The following is a 19350-nucleotide window of genomic DNA, read 5'->3' on the forward strand; positions in this document are numbered from 1 at the left end:
CTCATTTTACATCAAAGTAAACGCCCCTTAAAGGTCATTCGGGGTGAAATTTTATCATGCTAATTTTTTTTAACCCTAACCCCCATGAGTCGTCGGTCTATTTGAACTGACCCAGGTGTTTCGGGCTAAATTGGCATCCCTTATATATTGAACATATATAATATTTTTGGGGGTTCTGGGGTTTGACCCCCCATATGTTCAACAAAAAATCCGTTGAACATGGCATGAATAAATCATGTCCGTTAGATTAGATAAGATCAACGGATGAGATTACTTCTCTCTTCTCTTACATTTAGACCTTCTTCATTGAACCTTGACCTATATATATATATATAAAGGGAAAGGTTCCTATGAGAATATCATGTTTTTGTGACACCTAAGAACTAATCACAGCCGTTGATTTAAAAAGATCAATAATAATTTCACACTCACTTATGATAATTCAAAACCTACAAATTGAAAGAAGAACGTCTTATTAACAGGCCCAACTTTTGTCTTATGCCTTTCTATTATATTTTGTTTGGAAACACACAACTATACAAATCAAGACAATTTTTCGACTAGTCTATAAATTTCCCAACGTTTTTGCACAAACTCTCAAAAGATGTATTTTTGTACCCAACGGTTGTAGTACGGTAGGATTTAGATGAAATAAGCTCGTCCGTGGCGATTGTACACATTGATATAAAACTAAGTGTATGATCTGTGATAGTAAACACATAATGATACATGTGGAGGAAACATAGAAGAAAGCTAACAACGTAAACAAATTAAACCTCCTAGCTTAGACATTGATGTTCTGTCTTGTCAAGTATTGAGTTTTACCTAAATCTGATCCTAGCGGATTAGCCTTCTTCTTCTTTCAAACTACTCTAACCTTCTTCATCATAATCTTCCTCATCGTCATCCAGTCCCGAACCGATCTGAGCAAGATGAACAGGATCTATAACCATCCTATCCATTTCAGAAAGGCCAGGATACTCCTCACTTTTCACATCAGGGGTAGGTCCTGTTGATGTAGAGGCTGCTGCTGCTGCAGAAGCTGGTTTCTCGGAGTTGTCGTCAGTGACAACTCCAGAGTTCAGATCAAAATTCCTTGAGTTGGAGCTGACACCGTCGTTAACTTTGAGCTCTTTTGGTGATTCCTTCAACTCTGAGCCATCTTCCATTGGCCTCCCAGGACTTGGGACTTGTTTGACGCTTTGTGGAGTGCTAGTAGGGCCACCAGTCTCAACCTCAAGTCGAGGGAGGTCTCTCTCTGCCGCTCTGCCCCGTCCCCGCCCTCTTCCTCTACCCCTTCCTCTTCCCCTGCCACTGCTACTTGCCTGACATGTTTCAGGCTGCAAATAGAACATGCAATTTCAGTATGAAGAATGACACAGAAACCAAAACATGCTTTTTGTGCACTCTACCACAGGTGAAGATAAACTGATTTCACCAGGTCACTTTAGCTTGCAGTGGACTTCTATCTTGTAGAATAACACCTTGCAAATTCATTCTATGTTATTACCAAAGTGGGTTGCTGAGAGTGAAAGCAGAATACCGTGTATCGGCATTGAGATTTAGAAATCTTCGGTTTAACATCATATAGCAAACACAATACAAGACAACTCAGTTTAACTGCACAGAATTAATTAACAAATCGGGTGGTTAAAGAATTCTCATCATACCCATGCTTGTACAAATATAACAATGTGATAGAAAAATTAGCAGACTCAAACAACCAAATACAGGGCAAGTCGCACTAAAGCGTATCTTAGATTCAAAGCAAAGAACCATGGCAGCTTAAAGTTTTTGATTAGATCTTGACATGTACCAAATAAGGGCAACACAAAACTGTTGATATAGCACTAGAATTATCATATTCAAAAGGAAAAAGGATTGCACCACATATAAACTCTTTGAAGATTCATTTTCTCCACAATATGGGGCATTACAAGTTGGGTCCTTGTACTAGATGAAAAATAAACGATAAAGCAGTGACCCAATTTCAACTCTAATAAAAGTGCCAAGTAGGACTTCAAAACCGAGAGTCAGAGAATTCAAAAGGGATGAATGTACATGGATCAAATTCAAAATAAAATGGAAGTATAAGAACTAAAATTTTATTTTGAATTTTCGAGATCTTACCATGATGTTCCTTTTGGACTCTTCATCATCATTAGATTCACTGGCAACAACTCTCCTGGTAAAACAATTAACATATTAATTTCAGCAGTCACCTTAGGAATATCAATATGAAACAGAAGCCAAATACCACAGACCTTCTTTTCGACACATCAGCTGCAGAATCTGAATGACCGTAATCAGGAACTTTACTGACTACTTCCTTGAGAAAGTCAAACACATTATAACTATGTACACAATGTTTGCTGCAGACACAGACAGAAACTTAGAAGATGAGCAAATAATAATAATTGAAATGCAGAAACTAAAACATGTAATCCCTTAGTATATACAGTGAATAACAAACATTAGTTTTACTACAGTCGAGCTCAGTTCAAATGAACTAAACCTTTAACAAAGTAATTTCTACCAACTAATTTGCTGGCTAACTTGACACACCAATATCTACAGAGTTAGCTTTTCGTTCTTTCTCCAGCTTGTCTTCAAAAGTATTGAGTGTGAGCAACAGGAAAATATAAGGTTAGTGACAACAGGAGTATTTATCATGTGAAAGATTAATCTCATTCATTCTACAACTTTGCATGTGGGTACCGAGAAGAAGTAAAATGGCCAAAAATGATATCAGCGATTCGGCATGCAAATTTCAGTAAGCCTACACAAAGCATTTAAAGTAGACATCAGAATAAGTAAAGACTAAAGAAGGACCGGAATGTTGCTTGTACGATTAAGCTATTGTTATGAAATCCATATGTATTACATATAATCACTTTCCCAAAAGGACAATTTTTGGAAAACACTCGCATCATCACATGGTTCATACAGCAACTTCCAATGATGATGAACTTATTTCCTAAAAGGATCTCTAGATATGAAATTGGTAAGCACTTAGCAAATCATAAAGAAGAAAATTCTAAGTAAAGAGATCATCTTTCTTACAGACATTGAAATGGGTGAAATAAATGGCTACTCCAGTAATGTCATTTCACTTTCTTGAGAGCATGGAAAAGAGATTAACATAAAGTAAAGTGGTTTTGATAAGGAGCTACAAAGCGGTTTGCTTTCTCAACTGCATGCAATCAGGTTTCAGGCCTCAATAGCTTTGCAGGTCAGTAAGAATTCTTTCCATGCACAAATACCATGAATTTAAATAAAAATCTCCATCACCACCATAAGCATCTAGCATTGTCCTAAGAGGGTGTTTGGCTAAGCTTATAAGCTCTATAAAATAGCTTATAAGTTGTGTAGGAGCTTATAAGCTTCTTCCAAGTGTTTGGCAAAATAAGCCCCCAGACACCTTATAAGCTGTAAAAATAAGCTCCCCAAAAAATAAGTTCCTCTACCCCAACTTAATTTTTCAAAAATTATTCAACTACGGTTTGTTATTTCCATCATATACCCTTCCAAGTTTATCTCTCTTCAATTTTCTCTCTCTAGCTTATAAGCTTGATTATCCATACAGTTTGACAACTTATAAGCTCTCGAGAACTTACATCTTATAAGCTATTGGAGCTTTATAAGCTCTTTAAATAAGCTTAAGCCAAACAACCCCTAAGAATAATGAAGGATTTTCTTAAAAAGAAACATAAAGAAAAAAAGAATAGTGAAGGGTTAAATGGTTCGTTTTCGTTAAAATCATGACTAACATACTAATTTTGTTTTACAATACTTCTTTTTAAACTCATCTCAGTTATAACATAAATCAACTAATTTTTGCACTTGAAACAACGAATTCTAAAATGAGGGGCAAATTGATCTGACACGTCTGGTTAACAAATACATATTTGCATTGTTACAGCGATGAGAAATGGTGTCACTTTTACTTATTAATCAATTTTCTACCAAAAAAAGGAGATTTCTCCCTCAAATTTCACCATCCGGTGAACAACTGCTGGAAAATGACCTAGAGGCAAAAGTTTGCGAATTTTACAGCATGTTCATCTATAGATCATAAAGAATAAAAACTTCACTAGAACCATTTCACCCCCTTTGTATTCCATCAGCATTCTACCACAGCACTGCACACACCAATCGACGCACTGAGATCACTGTTTCACCTTTCAGTGTAGCACCTTCATCTCAACAACATTTCTTCTCTGCTGCCTGAACCTCTAAAACACCACAACCGAGCCCTGCTCTTCATAATGCCCGCACCACAGCCATTGTTTAGCATTTCTGAACATGATTGCCACCTCGAAGCACAGCTTGTTTGTACTTCGACTTAATAGCTGGTTCAGCTGCTGCTTTTCTTCATTTTCCCATCGCAAAAGTCGCCGCTTTGCTTCAGTTGTCATATTGCCGACCAACACAACTGTCCTTTTGTTGTAGGGCGGAATTTAAAGGTTTTGACATTTTATTCCCTTACCATAAATTCCTGCACTAGGAATGCTTCTCATTGTTTTAAATTCTGACCTCTTTGGTTTTACACAGGTATTGCTTTTTTGAATGAGACATCAACTTTGGGTGCATTTGATTAGGGGGAAACTCAGTTAAGTTGGAGAGAAGCAGTGATGACTTGGAATCCTTTTTCTCTTTTATTTTTGATCTTCTATACAACAGTGTGGAGAATATTTTTCTGAGGTAGAAATTAAACAATTCCAATTGTACTAATCAGCCTAAATCATCTTCTAATAAAAGTAATCAATGCAGACTAAAAGTTAGGTTTCACATTGGTATAACTCAAAAGCTTAGGCAGCATATGATGTGAACCTCTATGTGATGCCAACTTCTCTAATAGTTATTTGCAACATGGCAACTCATTTTACAAGTACACAAATAAATGTGTGTATGAACATTATATCTTAATTCATATAAACACGTTTTCAACTAATTAACACTATCGAGCCAATGGGTGTCCATTGCCATTTTAACTATGAAACGCCACTACCAAAAGAAAAATAAATGTATACTTAACTAGAGGAATTTCCGAAAGGGTTCAGTATAGTTCATACACACTAAACTTCAGCAAAGTTTGTAGCCTAAACTTTGACTATTTTCTGTATGTTCCTGAACTTCGAGAAATTGTTTAATTATAGTTTGTTGGCACTGGGAAGTGTAACTGGGATGATCAGTAAAATGAGGTAGATTTTCAATTTTTTGACATCAACAACTGCGATTTGGGGCGTCGGTTTTCCGGCCAAATGGCTTGCCATTTTGGACGATCGGCTGAGGGGGAAACATTGACCTCACAAAAAGGAGTAGATTAATGGTTGAATAAAGGGCTCAAAGTTGTCGGATAAGAAAATGAGTTGGTGTGCTGCAATAGTGACGAGTTTGCAGCTAGTTTTCCGGTCATTTTAGAACAAGATTCGTTTGATTGATGCATGAGCTTTGTAAGCTATGTTATTTTGATATATTACTCGGACAATTTTGGTTGAGTAATAAGGACAAATTTTGTCGGAAAAAGAGCGAATAAGTTGTTGTTCGCGTCAGTGCAGTGACACCAACTTTGATATGCGATTCCAACCACACCGGTAATCTGATAACAATGGGCTACCTACCATTGAAAATCCCTTTTAGTGTAGAATAGATTAGGGCTTGGTTTGGCGGCGATTGGTCACCATTTTGATGTAATTTAGACAAAAAACAAGTATTGCCACAGCTCTAGCATGAGTGTGGCATTTCCTTTTTTTGTATATATATATTAAATGAGGTGGGACAGAATTGATTTCATTTTATGGTTGAGATGGAAAATTGAAAATCCACTTCGTTTTACTTATCATTCTAAGGGACAAAATTTTAAACGTGCCATGATCGAACAATTTCCAAAGTTCAAGACAAACAATGAGTCGAAGATGAGACTACAAAATGAACTTCGTTGAAAGTTCAGGCCATAAACTATAATTAATCCTTTTCGCAACCAACATCAGGACTTTAGTGAATTGCTGCACACTACACAAACTGAGGATTCTCACAAGAAAAGCCATAAAGATCCGATAGAAGAGAATTCCACCACATAATTTTGTTTGCTGCAGATGTTTTTCTAACTAAGTTATTCCACTTAAACATGACAAAAATATGATTCTTCCTGGTTTTAATCTCAATAATTGGGAAACCTTGAATGCAAAAAAGTACCAACATAGGATGCCTGACTAACCAACAAATTCTTCCTTTATCCTATGTGAAGACAATGGGACATTGCATTGCAACAATCATGTTAAGCAGACACAACATACGAGAGGGTTTAATACCAAATAAATTGAAGAAATCATCCAAATATGGAACGAGGGCCACACCGAACAAGACACATAAGAAAGTGTTGAACCATACTATCCATGAATCAAGGAGAATTAGTAACGTGAAAGGGTAGCTATTGGGTGGACCACAGTAACAAATTTTTTCCATAAACCTTGACACACCATGTAGATGATTGTGGACAAATAATTTAGATTTAGAAATGAGTAAATAATGGTTCAATGTTGCTTTGGTGAAGCTTGAATGTTTTGAAAGACATATTCAAAAAATTTGTGCATGAAAAGATGGTAGAGGTTAAGGATCTACTTTAAATATGTTAGAATATACTCCCTCCGTCCACGAAACATCTTCTTATTTTTCTATTTTCGTCCGTCCACGAAACATCTTGCTAGTCTATTTTTGAAAATAATTCCACTAACCATCACCCTTACAATTCTCATATATTTACACACATTGCCGCTAATAGACCCACCACTTTTGAAAATAACCCCACTAACTACCACCACTTTTTCTAATTTGTGGAACCCCTTCTCCACTCACCAAATATACAACTAGCTTTTCTTAAAACTCGTGACGCCTCCCCTTAGAAAAATGTTTCATTGAAAAAGGGAGTATAGAATAATTTATGATGATGACGATGATACATAAGTAATTATTCCTACTACAATGATGTTCGAAAGAATCATATATTAGTTTTAGTAAAAAAATTGTCGAACTGATACTAAGAGTTTCCTCCAATTAAGCTTTGTAAATTGCGTTCGCACTCCACCTTGTACCTCACTTCTGTTGGAGTTGTCAACAATTTTCCATATCAAAACCAGACCGCCCCCCTCCATAGTAGGATATGAGTTCACTCCAGTCTGCCCCTTTCAACCTCTCCCAATATGCTTGATGCTAAAGATCTGGGTGGTTTATATTGCAACAAACGGTCAATTTTTGCATTTGTTTTTTGTGAGGTGATCCTAGTTGTAGATAAGAAGATAACTTTGACGAGAACTCAAATAGGGAAAAGGAATTGTGTGATAGTAAATAGCCAGAGAGGCGATCCCAACAGGTTATCCACTTTTTGTCCCCTTCATCAGACCCAAACCTGCTCAAGTGGATGTGGGGTCATGGCTAAATGGATGTGTTGACCCTTATTCGAATGATATAGTATGAAAGTAATCATATATCAATTGATAGTGATACGTTCCAATCTGTTTAATCAGAAATGATCAAACCTCGAAAACAGCACAAACTGTAAAAACAACTTGAATCTTTCCCCGTGGTAGCCCAGATCAACTCCCAAAGAGGATTCTATTCCAAAAACGCTAAGAAAAAGCATTCAAAACAGGCCTATATTGCATTTGCTACTTGAGATCATAGAACCCACATAAGTCATTAGTCAAGGTGATATCACGGTCCAGTATCAATGGATGAAACTAAGTAGTCAATAAAAAAGAATGGGTAGAAAGCGGATTTGGTACTTACAGATGCAATGAACTAACAGTCTTAGCTCCTCTTTGCACAGTTATGTCATATGTACGGTCACAAAGATCTTGGAGAAACAATTCCAAAGCTTTAGCTGCATTTTAATGTCAGAAGAGCAAACCATTACAGAGTCTGTTAACAAAATGGGAGTTGACAGGCAAACAGCCATTAATACATACAGACTAAAACAGGAACTGCCATAGCAATCTTCCCGACATCCTCATCAGCTTGCATGATCTTTTTAATTCGGGCCTGAGAGAAACATTTTCCTGTTAGACTTTAAGCAGAAAATCATTGGGATCCATTTGTTATCAGGAGGAGACAAGTAGAGAATGATGGACTGCTCTCCATAGTACGGACTGTTAGTCTATAGGCCAATAGTTCCAAGAAAAACAGAATAAAAATAATGATTTTGACACCCAATGCAATTAGAATCTGGCAATGGGAAAGACAACATCAGGCTCTTCTCATGTGCACACCTATCTATGGACATAAAACATAGACATCTTACCACTTCTTCACACAATAAAAGCAGCTCCAGAACCACCTTCCAACTTCCCCAAATAATAAATTCTGTTTTAAACACTATACCACCACTCCTGCTGCATACAATCTAAAGTTGAAAAGCATGGTCAACTGTGAGGCAATTAAGAATCATTAATCTCATTCCTTACTGGCTTACTCTATCATTGTTCCTCCATTTCTATTTCCTTTATCTGAAAAACATTGGAAAATGCCAATATTTGGTTTGCCATGCAATCTAGTTTATAATTTTTTTACCAATTCTATAAGTGTTTCACAGGATCCATCTGAGGAACACAACCAGCTCATCTCGATTCTCATGTCATTCCCAATTAAACAGGTTGGATCACCTGGCTTGATCTGATTTTCAATATGTAGCCAACTCCAATAGGGGTTAAAAGTTCTTTCAAAAGGAAAGAGGATATTCGGCATTGAAAAACATAGCACTATCAAACATACATGGCTGGCTTGTATTTGTTTACAAATGGCATCTTCCCTTCTTTCACTATTGAAAATTCTAAAAACAGTATTGTGCTCTGCTATTTTCATCAGGAAGTACAACACTATCTGTGAGTTCTTTCTTGTGAAACTTCGAAATGCCCAAATTGACTTTCATACCAGCTAATCTTACAAACCCAAATAATCAACATGGGAACATTACTAACCCAACATACTCTTATAATATTCCAGTACACATATTTCCACCTCATGAATGCCGAAAACAATGAAGATCAGGTTGCAATGGGTACTGAAAATTTACCAGGAGGTGGAACATGAAAGAAAAACCACTCTTAGACTAACTAATTATATGGGCTGAGGAACTCTGGTAAGGGACTCTGACACATTTTGTTTACATGAGCAATTATTGGATCTGGCAACAAAGAAACCATTTGGTTCCATCTCAAAATACAATATTTCTAGTTCTTACTTGAAACTGACATCTCAAAATAGGTATTTCTAGTTCTTACTTGAAACTTAAACAAACATCAGTCTAATCTGATTTCACCTGGTAGAATTTAGAGCTAGATTCATATCCATCTACAGCTCTTTGTTATTCCCTTTCCTTTCATGCAACCATTTCTACCAACAATATATATATATAAGTTCATAGTTTATATTGTAATTGAGGTTTGTAGAATTGTAGTATAACCCTACCCAACACACACACACACACACACACACACACATATATATATATATATTTCATGCAAACCACAAATAACAGAAAAGAAAAAATTTACACTATATTTTATCTATATACCTCTCTTTTATATGAAAACCAGCGATTATAATTTGACCTCAAACAGTGCAACATGCAAATCAAAGCAAGTTGGTCGAAATTGTGTCAACTCAAGCACATAACATCCAATTTGCATGCCTACCTTGAGTTGCAAAAGTAATAAAAGCTACTCATGGTGCAGAAGTATAAAATGGGACAGCTAGTGCAGACTGTGTGATTTAATATATTACCCGAATTTCTATGAATGAAATGCAAAGAAAAAGAAACACAAAAGAGGCGCGAGAGAGAAATTGTAAGATTAGTAAATCATACACTTATGAAATCTTTGGAGAAACTACAAAGATATCGCAAATTCCAACCAAAAAAATCATGAATTTCAAAGTTTAAATTTCATTCAGGCAGTTAATTACTCAATCAGAAGACAAAAACAAAAAACAAACAGAGTGTAAGAAAAACAAGTAATTGCACAAATTGCAGGAGAGAAACCGTATAAATAAGTAGAGAGAGAAACTTACAGCGGGAAAACGGGTATCGAGCTTCTTCTTCATGGCAGTCAGATTTCGGCAGCCATAGCAAAAATTCAACTGAGAATATAGATGGACTGACAAGAAAAAGAGGAAAAGAAAATCCCAACCCAATTAAATTACTTAATTTATTTTACCTATCCAAGCATGAGTGGTGACCCATTAACTTAAAGAGAATAAAAGGGCTCACCAAAATTCAAAGAAGGGGAAGAAATATGACAAGAAAAATAGAAAAATGATTGATCAAATGATTGCAAGAGATGAAAAGGAGTGAGAAACAGACTTTTGGATTCAGATCCGAAACTCAGATACTGCAGCAGAATTAGCGAATTCTTCCTCGACGAGTCCGTACAATGGTGGATTCGGAAGAAAAAAAGCCAAAGACGTCAGAATTTTTTATTACCATAATAATTATTAGTAATATTTTGTGAGTGAGTGCGTGGGGAAATTGCGTTATGCATTTGACGATTTGGGGGGTACAACCGATGCAGCACCATGTACCATACCCATTTATTTTTATACTATTTCGTTTGGTGGGAGTGGGCACGTAAGCCTTGTACCTCATTCCCTTTTTTTTTTCTTTTGAAAAATTAATGTCAAAAAATATACTTTGCACGTAAGATCTATAATTTGATTTTGGAATCTGATGTATTAAAAAAAAAAAGGGTTAGTAAATCTTTCCAGCTTAACATGGGCACGGAAAAGTAATGTTACACTTGTAGGTGATTGATATATTCCTCGATTTAAAATGAAAATTAGATATATTGAACATATATAGAATGGTATCTTAGTTGTGCTGGACTAAATATATCCTAAAGTTCATTAGATTTAGTTACGTGTTAGTATATAGTATCGTGTTTTTCTCATTTTGTTGAACTCTTTTCACAATTTATGTACCCCTAAAATATCGATATTATAAATTGCACATATAGACATGTCTATCATTTCTCACAATCAAATTCAAGTTTGATTTGGTCAAGACACCCAAATTTCAAAGAAGTTCTTGCAAATACATGGCAGAGACTCTCCTCATAACCATTGCTTGGGAATAGATTACGTGTATGTGGTGAAATGCTTCTTGGTTGGGATCAATCGACGTTTGGTAGTATAAAAATGAGGATAAAAAAATTATATGACATATTGAAAGAATACCAAAATTGCACTCCGACACATGATAACTTGCAAGAAATTTGAGCTATGGAGCATGAGTTGGATGAAGTTTCGAAGAATGAAGAGATAATGTGGTGACATAGATATCAAGCTATTTGGTTGAAAGATGGGAAAAAAATACCAAAGTTGATCATCGCCGAAAGTAGAATAACATTAAGAAATTGAAGAATGATGACGGTGTGTGGTGCTATAAGCATGAAGAGTTAATGGACTTGATGAAAGATTACTTCCAATCTATTTTCTCAACAGAGATTGCTATTAACTTTGAGGATAATCTTGATTGTGTATGGACTCGAGTTACACACCACATGAATGTAGAATTGGAGAAGCCCTTCACGGAAAAGGAAGTCCGACTTGCACTACAACAAATGCACCCGTCAATATGAATATATATATATATATATATTTTTTTTTAAAAATATTAAAGTATTATGGGTTCCGATGTAGTGTCAACTGTAATACATATTCTTAATGTGGATGGTGATATTAGTAGTTTTAACAATACTTGCATAGTCTTAATACCTAAAATCAAAACCCCTCAATCTCCCAAAGATTTTCATCCCATCAGTCTTTGTAATGACATTGTTTGGATAATCACTAAGGGCCCGTTTGGTTTTCATTATGGGATTAATCATGATAAATTTTATCATGATAATTTAGTGAGGATTAGTCTTGATTTTTTATCTCACATGGGTGTTTGGTATTATTAGTTATTAATCCCATAAAACTGTTTGGTATTCCTTAGAATAGGTTGGATTAACAACTCAAAAACCTAAATTGTCCTCCCATATTTTCACAAATGTCAAGCGTGCCCTCAAAAATAGGGCTGAATGCAGCGCCAATTTTTTAGATCAAATTACTCAATCCTTTGGAATAGTAACGGACGCATCTCACAAGTTTTTGCTGGAGAAGAAAAGATCTCCACAGCCTCCATTGCTGCATTTGGTGAACTTATCTTACTCAAACAATGAGCCAAGCAACTGAAGGTAATCATTCATCTCTTTCTCACGAATATTTTTTGTGTTGAAACCTTGTTTGTGAACCTTGCTTTGTCGCTGCTGCAATATTTCGATTTTTAGGGTTCTTCAAGTCATTCTCTACCATTTTTAGAGTTGTAGTTTTGGGTATTTGTTATTACCATTATGATTTCACCGAAACCCATATACGTGAGATTCAGTTTACAGTGCGAGATCTCTCATTGATGCGTTGAGAACTTATTTCTTTGGGGTGTTGTAGGAAGTAACGGCACGGCACGTTCCGGCAAAGGCGGCAAGATGGACCAAAAGCGTCGTTCGTGGTCGACACACGAAGAGCATGTTTTGCTAGCGTCGATGAAGGAGCTCGTTGCACAAGGTTGGAAGTCGGATAACGGCTTTCGCGGCGGCTATTTGAATAAACTCGAAGAAGCTATGCGGAAGGAGTACCCAATGACGGACACAAAAGGGACGCCCCACATCAACTCCAAAGTGACAACGTGGAAGAAGCTCTACTATTCGCTGTGGAACATTCTCAAAGTCTCCGGTGTTGGCTTCAACGTTAACGGCAAACATATGATTGATTGCGACGACGAGCAATGGCAAGGCTTTGTGGCTGTAAGTTTTCAGTGACTAGATTCATTTGAATATGAGTTACTATGCGTGCTTCTAGTTCCATTCTCGAAAAGATGTTTCTTTTAATATGCATGGTTGTTATTCTTGTTACTATATTTCAAATATTTGTTGTGTTGTGGCTGTCCGAACTGTTACATCCTCAAACTAATGCGTGTTGATTGTTAGTAATATATGTTTCAAACTTGTTTTACAGGCCGATAAGAGCGTGGGCAACTTCCGTTACAAGAGTTGGCCATATTACGAGGATTGGAAGATTATCTTCGGCAAAGATCGGGCAACGGGCGAAGAGGCGGAGGACCTCATGGAAGCGGCTCATGACATGTACCGGAAGATAAACCTTAGCCCGGTCAATGATAGCGGCGACTACCATGTCTCCTTAGAGGGGATTTTCGAGAATGAAATTTCAGGAGACAACGTAAGCCAAACCTTTAATCGTGACGAGCCAACCCCCGTTGAAAAGGAGGCTCCAACTTCAAGTAAGAAACGTCGTCGTAGTGTAGGCTTTGATGACAAGTTCTTCGAGGCTTTGCGCGAGGTTGGCCGGGGCACAGGATTCGAGGCTTGAAACTATCTCCAACCGAATGGGGTACGATTTCGACGTGTCGAAGGCGCGCAAAGAAGTGTTTTCCAAATTGAGTGGCATTGTGGGGCTTACACGAACCGATAAGTACATCCTATGCAACATGCTTGCTGAAAAAACGGAGTTTCTTGACATCTTTTCAAGTCTCCCCGAAGATGAAAAAGAAGGGTACGTGTTGTTCCTCCTTGCTTCGAAGAAAATGTGACTTTGCGTGGCTCTCATTTGCGACGTGGGTGACACCATCGAATCTTAGTCATCGCTGCTGCTTTTGTTTTGTTTGTTTTGAAAGGTTGACATTGGCCATCTACATTGCTTTTCTTTAAGTACTCTTTCTTTGGTTGCTGTTGCCTAGTAGCTTCATCATCTATTTCATTTCTGCATCGCTAAGACTTTTTTTCGCTCGAATGTGGTATTTGCTGTTTTTCCAGCTGTTGACTGTTGTACCTTCATCGGATTTTGGTTTCTGGTGTTATGAATAGTGGTTTGAGTTTTTGAAAATTTGTTGGTTTGATTGGAGCAGTACCGCATTTAGCCCTCGATTTCTGGCAACTTATGATTATTTCAAGAACATGTGATACAGTTTGTGATTCGCATATAGCAATAGTTGATTCCCACAATTTTGTGAAGCATTATTTCCCGTCGACCAAAACACATATCTTTCGATAAAATGTCGAACAAGATTGGTACAATGACTACGGCACACAAACATACCATAAATTGCTGAAATGAAAAAAATGAAAGTTCAAACACTTGCAAAACGAGAATCATAAACAACCGCGTTCAATCCCAATGAAATGGCGATGACTTCGGCTACTTGTAAGGAGAAGACGATGCACATGAACTTCCACCCTCGTTCTTCTTCACGGGTGGGTTGGTTGGTCGTTTAAATTTGCTTTTAATTGCCTTCCAAGGATGAACAATCTTGCTTTTGAATGGATTTGGAACGGACGGCGCCACACTCGAACAAGCATCCTCGACAAATAGTTTTCTAGCGACAGGTTTTGGTACCGGCGAAGTAACCTCATCGTCGCTTGAACTCGCTTGCTTGGTCACAGTAGTCGAGTCGTCGATCACAATGAGCGTATGAGAATTCTCGTTTTTCACATCGTGAATCCCGAACAGGTTGCACAAAAGTAGGAATGCCGGCTCACCCTCATGATAATAAGCTCGGGACAATGGATTTTCCTTATAACAAAAATGTGATATCATTAAAAGAGAACCAAATAAAAAAGGAAAATAAATAATTCAACGTGCTCTAAACTAATGAGAATACCTTAAACAATCGTACCCACACGTCGTCAACGGCGTGAACAAAATTGCTTCGTTGATCGTAATACGTCTCTTTCACTTTGCACAACCATTTGAAGCATATGTACCGATCATGTAGAAAGGCGACCCGTCCCTCCACTTCATTCAACGAGACATCGGCATTTAATTGCGAGTTTAGTTTCTTCATAGCGTCAATGAGTGCATGTGGGGAGAGGTGTGGTGGCGTGGGGCGACATTCTTCAATTTTTTTAATTAAAGAAACAATGAGCAATTCGTCCTTGCTTGCATCCCATTTGCAAGGATAAAGGTATAGTGTTTGGGAGCCGGGCGGTGGGAATGTCATTTTGGGGAAGAAAATAATGAAAAGCTTGCAATATATCTAAGGAGAGGTGCTTTTGTGAGGCCAAACAAGTAATGGGGGATGAATGATATGAGTTGCTATTTATTGATATCGTTGATGAATAGTTTATGATAGTGATTAATGAGAGTTTGGTGGTGGTTATTGGATGTTGGTCTTGCATGACAAGAACCACCAATAGTAGCTATTGTTAAATAATATAATCAAGTTTGACTACATCTCCTTCCATTTACTCCTATGTTTGAATAAGTTGGGTTTTTTTAGCAATTCCCGATTCAAATTGATTTTGGTTTTGTAACCAATTCTGTTTTCTTTGCAGCGTTTCCGAGAGCAGATATTCACAATTGGAGCATTGGTCCTCATTCCAATTTAATAAAGTGTACTGTCATCTATTTGACTAACTTCGAAATTAGGGACCCAAAATTTTTGAGAATTGAACTTCCACAATCATGGACCTATACAGTTTAAAGAAAACGAAAATAATAGTGGATCAATCCATTCATATTATAGCAAAATTTGGCCTCATAATAGCGGAATCCACCTTACAAAGTTTCGGACTATTCATCATATCAAAAAAATGAGATTCGATCCCAACATATTACATGAATTTGCCAATCAAAATACCAAGAACTTAGCACTAATATAGTGAAGCAAAGTGCGGCTCTAACGAACTCAAAAACTCCACATTGCGGGCCCATTCCCATGCACGATCCGAACACCTCACCCCCCTTGACAATGTCCGGCGAGACATGCGGCGACAAGACACTTTGGCTGCCTACTTGGGTTGTAGAAGATCCGGGCGTCCGAGTTACTTCGTGGTAAAATAGGAGATGGTACTCGTCGTACCAATAGAATCCCTTTTCATGGGTAATGCCCGTTGGACACTTGTAGTAGAACCGGCCGGGGTTTCTAGACCGAAAACCAGCACACTTGAGATTCATGATCCCCTCGCCACAACTACATTGAGGTACTTGGTTCGATATCTGGGTCGAGAACTCCATCATATGCTGTTAAACAAAGAAATGAATTCACAAAAAAAATAGTTCCAAATCTCGAAAGCTAACATTTTTAAACAAGGCAGCCATCACAAGTTCCACCCAAAACTATTATCAAAATGCAGATATCACTATCCCCTTGTCATTCACCAACAGTGTTCATCACAAGTAACAAAAAAATAGGTACAAATCTCATTCTAGCTGTTCATCACTATCACCATATCATTCACAAAAAATAATGCAGAGATATGATAATAACTTCAAGCTGTTGAAGAAAGCAAAAGCATAAAATTATCAAAAACTCATATTGTTTAAAAAGAAGATAGAAAACATTCTCTACTAGTTTCCTCTTCACCAACATGATCAAGAGGCCAGCAAGATTAGATGCATTCTTCACATATCAGTGCAGCGTTTTAAAGAATACAACAGTTTGCAGAAGTACTAACTAAATGCAGCCACCAAACATCAAACAAATAATAACACATGTCAAATTTAAAATCAACGACATTATCTCAAATTAAAGAAAAATGAAGTCAAACAAATTAAGTGGGCAAGTTGTTGTTGACATATTGCAACCACATTGCGTCGGCTAAAGCATTCCTAGCGGCGTTCCATTGGGGGGAACTTTCAACATGCTCTATGAAGTCATCGGGTGCCCCATCTAAATTTGCACCATTGTCTTGGGGCGTTGCATCCAGTTGTTGCTCAATAGGATCTACCGACATTTCCATTCGAATAAAATTGTTGAGTAGAAATGATGCCATGATGAGTCGATTTTGTACTCGAATTGGATAGAAAGAGGGTGACCTAAGAATACCCCATCGCATCTTTAATATTCCAAATGCTCTCTCTATGGCGTTCCTTGCTTTGCTATGTCTTAAGTTAAAGAGTTCCTCTTTATTTTGAGGGCGTGCATTGTTCGGTCCCCACTCTTTTAAATGGTACCTAACGCCTTTGAACGGCGTTAGGAATCCGTCACTATTCGCATAACCGTTATCACACAAGTAGTACTTCCCTATCAATATAAGAATCAAATGAAACAACTAAAATTAATTGTGATGTTAACAACAAAATATTTATAAATTTTAAATTTAGTTCAAAGCATTATGTACCCTTTGGGACCTTAAGGCCATGAGGTCTACTAATTGCATCTCGTAAGATTCTAGAGTCCGCAGCTGAACCTTCCCAACCGGATAAGACATAACTGAAATTCAAATTGCGGTTGCAAACACCCAACACATTTGTTGATATTTGCCCTTTCCTTGTTCTATATCGGGGTTTGTCCTCATTACAGACCATAACACTCACATACGTGCCATCTAATGCCCCTAAACAGCCCTATATACACGGCAAAACATATAATTAATGCACCACACCAATCAAATCTAAATATTGATTTAGTAAAAATAAATAATATACATGCAAGTGAATAATACCTTAAACCATCTCCACCGTGGATCATTGCAATCCGCGGTAACAGCTTCTGGCTTGGATAAGAACAAGTCATGTAGCCTTATAACAGCCCCTAGAACAATGTGTACGTAGTGCGAAATTGTCCAACCGGATCGCCAAAAATCGAACCGTACAACTCTATTCTTTTTATGGTGTGCTAAAACCGAAAGAAACATGGCTACTTGTTCTTCTACGGTAACAAATCGACCATCTGCCAAACCCCCCCGTTCTCGCAGAATAACACAAAGTTTAGAGAAAGTTCTACGGTCCATGCGGAGGTTGGCTATACAGTCATCGTCACTAACACCATATAAACGACTTAAATGTTTTTCTTGGTCTGGCAATTTACTGACTATCTCATATTTTAATTCTCCAGTTGCACGCAGCCTTTTTCCTAGCCTAGACTTACGATAGTAGGCCATTATCAAGGCTACTTGTATCACGTGCATGCACAATATTTCCTTTAAGGCCACAAATTGCATATCAAGAATACGTGTGTCTTCATTACCAGGCATTGCTTAAAATCAATGGTATAATTAGTTGGGAGGTGAGTAGCCTATAAATAAAGAGAAATTCGACCATTATTAAAATTGAATGACGAATAGAGTGTCACATAATGATGTTAGGAAATGCAAGCAGAACATTGAAGAACATAAAATAATGGCAAATGGTATCATACCCTTCAATCACAAAGACTTGATCCCTCATAGTTGCATGACCGCAGAGGTAGATGAATTGATACTAATGGCACAAACAAACTGAAATGCTGAAGCCAATCAATTCATCCATGCAGCACACGAAATGAACCTATTTAAACTATACCTCACTCCCAAATTCTATGATGTCTGCTGTTTTTATTCTTGTCTACTTTTTTATTCTTCTGAAAATTTGTTCAAACCGTAAAATCAACAACTTCTTTCTTTCACCACATGACTTAGTAGCAACATCTTTCAACTCTTTTATGTTCTTTTCATGATTTCAGGCAGCAAAAATAAAATGCTCATCTCTCACAACCAAAACTCCCATAAAAGAATGATCTTGTTTAAAATATGTATACGAATTTCTGCAATTCTATTTGCAACTCGAAGCTAATAACAACCAATAGAAAATTCAATGGCACCCAACACAAGAACAAACGATTACACAGGAGCATAATGTAGAATACGCATATTCTAAACTCACACCGATGGCTCAATTAAAACAAAGTAAGTCGAAGTTTGTCACACCACAAGTTTAGCATAATGACATACCTTTGATTATGGGGAACTTGTGAAAAAAATGCTCTGATTAGTAGGTGAACCCAGAATATGCATAGACCTAAAAGGCGTCGGGTGAAAAAATGCTCTGATTAGCAGTTGACTATGAGTTGTGCAAATCTAAATAATTCAAACTTATTAAAAATCTGATTATGAAAACAGAATCGAAGCAAATCTATCGCAAATCGGAACAAAGCGAGGAAAGAAAGAGTGATTTTAATTTGGATTGTTGTATCAATTGGGCATTACCAGATGTGCGGAACAGATCAGAGCTCACGAACGATCTTGGCGGCAACAGCACAAAAGTCTCAGGTGTTGGCGAGGGAAGACGATGCACAAGCGACGGCGGACAGGAATCGCGATATGGGTTTTCAGAAAACTTCGCAGAGAGAAGTGAGGATGGTGGAGGCGGTGAGAGACATACTAGGGCTTCGGAAACTCATCTCGATAATGGAGCCGAAGGGTATTCAAATTTTTGATAGAAATCTGGATAAAAATAATCGCATGGGGGGGAGGTATTATTAAGCAGGGTTTATCATGGCAAATAAGGCGTTGACTTAGGATAAATCATGGCAAAGCCACATTA

At 37.3% G+C, this 19350-nt stretch overlaps 4 protein-coding genes across 5 annotated transcripts; 1 reads left to right on the top strand and 3 right to left on the bottom strand.

Annotated features, from left to right (window-relative positions):
* Positions 1-609: 609 nt before the first annotated feature.
* On the bottom strand, positions 610-10597 carry LOC131022502 (uncharacterized). Of its 2 annotated transcripts, none has more exons than XM_057952016.1 (7): positions 10358-10597; positions 10066-10151; positions 7968-8040; positions 7789-7882; positions 2265-2372; positions 2131-2185; positions 610-1340 (listed from the first exon to the last, which is right to left on the bottom strand). In XM_057952016.1, exons 2-7 carry the CDS (start codon positions 10096-10098, stop codon positions 873-875), a joined length of 831 nt encoding a protein of 276 aa, XP_057807999.1. In that variant the 5' UTR covers positions 10099-10151; positions 10358-10597; the 3' UTR covers positions 610-872. The 2 variants fall into 2 exon arrangements, with proteins under 2 accessions (XP_057807999.1, XP_057808000.1); XM_057952017.1 differs by having other exon boundaries at positions 10265-10525.
* Positions 10598-12494: 1897 nt separating this feature from the next.
* On the top strand, positions 12495-13753 carry LOC131022504 (uncharacterized). Its single transcript, XM_057952020.1, has 2 exons — positions 12495-12836; positions 13048-13753. Exons 1-2 carry the CDS (start codon positions 12519-12521, stop codon positions 13417-13419), a joined length of 690 nt encoding a protein of 229 aa, XP_057808003.1. The 5' UTR covers positions 12495-12518; the 3' UTR covers positions 13420-13753.
* Positions 13754-14187: 434 nt separating this feature from the next.
* Positions 14188-15097, bottom strand: LOC131022503 (uncharacterized). The gene is made up of 2 exons (XM_057952018.1): positions 14708-15097; positions 14188-14619 (listed from the first exon to the last, which is right to left on the bottom strand). The coding sequence occupies exons 1-2, from the start codon at positions 15044-15046 to the stop codon at positions 14245-14247; spliced, it is 714 nt and encodes a 237-aa protein (XP_057808001.1). The 5' UTR covers positions 15047-15097; the 3' UTR covers positions 14188-14244.
* A 1436-nt stretch (positions 15098-16533) lies between these two features.
* Positions 16534-18023, bottom strand: LOC131022911 (uncharacterized). The gene is made up of 3 exons (XM_057952452.1): positions 17493-18023; positions 17169-17394; positions 16534-17071 (listed from the first exon to the last, which is right to left on the bottom strand). The coding sequence occupies exons 1-3, from the start codon at positions 18021-18023 to the stop codon at positions 16599-16601; spliced, it is 1230 nt and encodes a 409-aa protein (XP_057808435.1). The 3' UTR covers positions 16534-16598.
* Between the last annotated feature and the right edge of the window lie 1327 nt (positions 18024-19350).

Source organism: Salvia miltiorrhiza, chromosome 4 (assembly GCF_028751815.1).
Source record: "Salvia miltiorrhiza cultivar Shanhuang (shh) chromosome 4, IMPLAD_Smil_shh, whole genome shotgun sequence".
Classification (NCBI taxonomy): Eukaryota; Viridiplantae; Streptophyta; class Magnoliopsida; order Lamiales; family Lamiaceae; genus Salvia; species Salvia miltiorrhiza.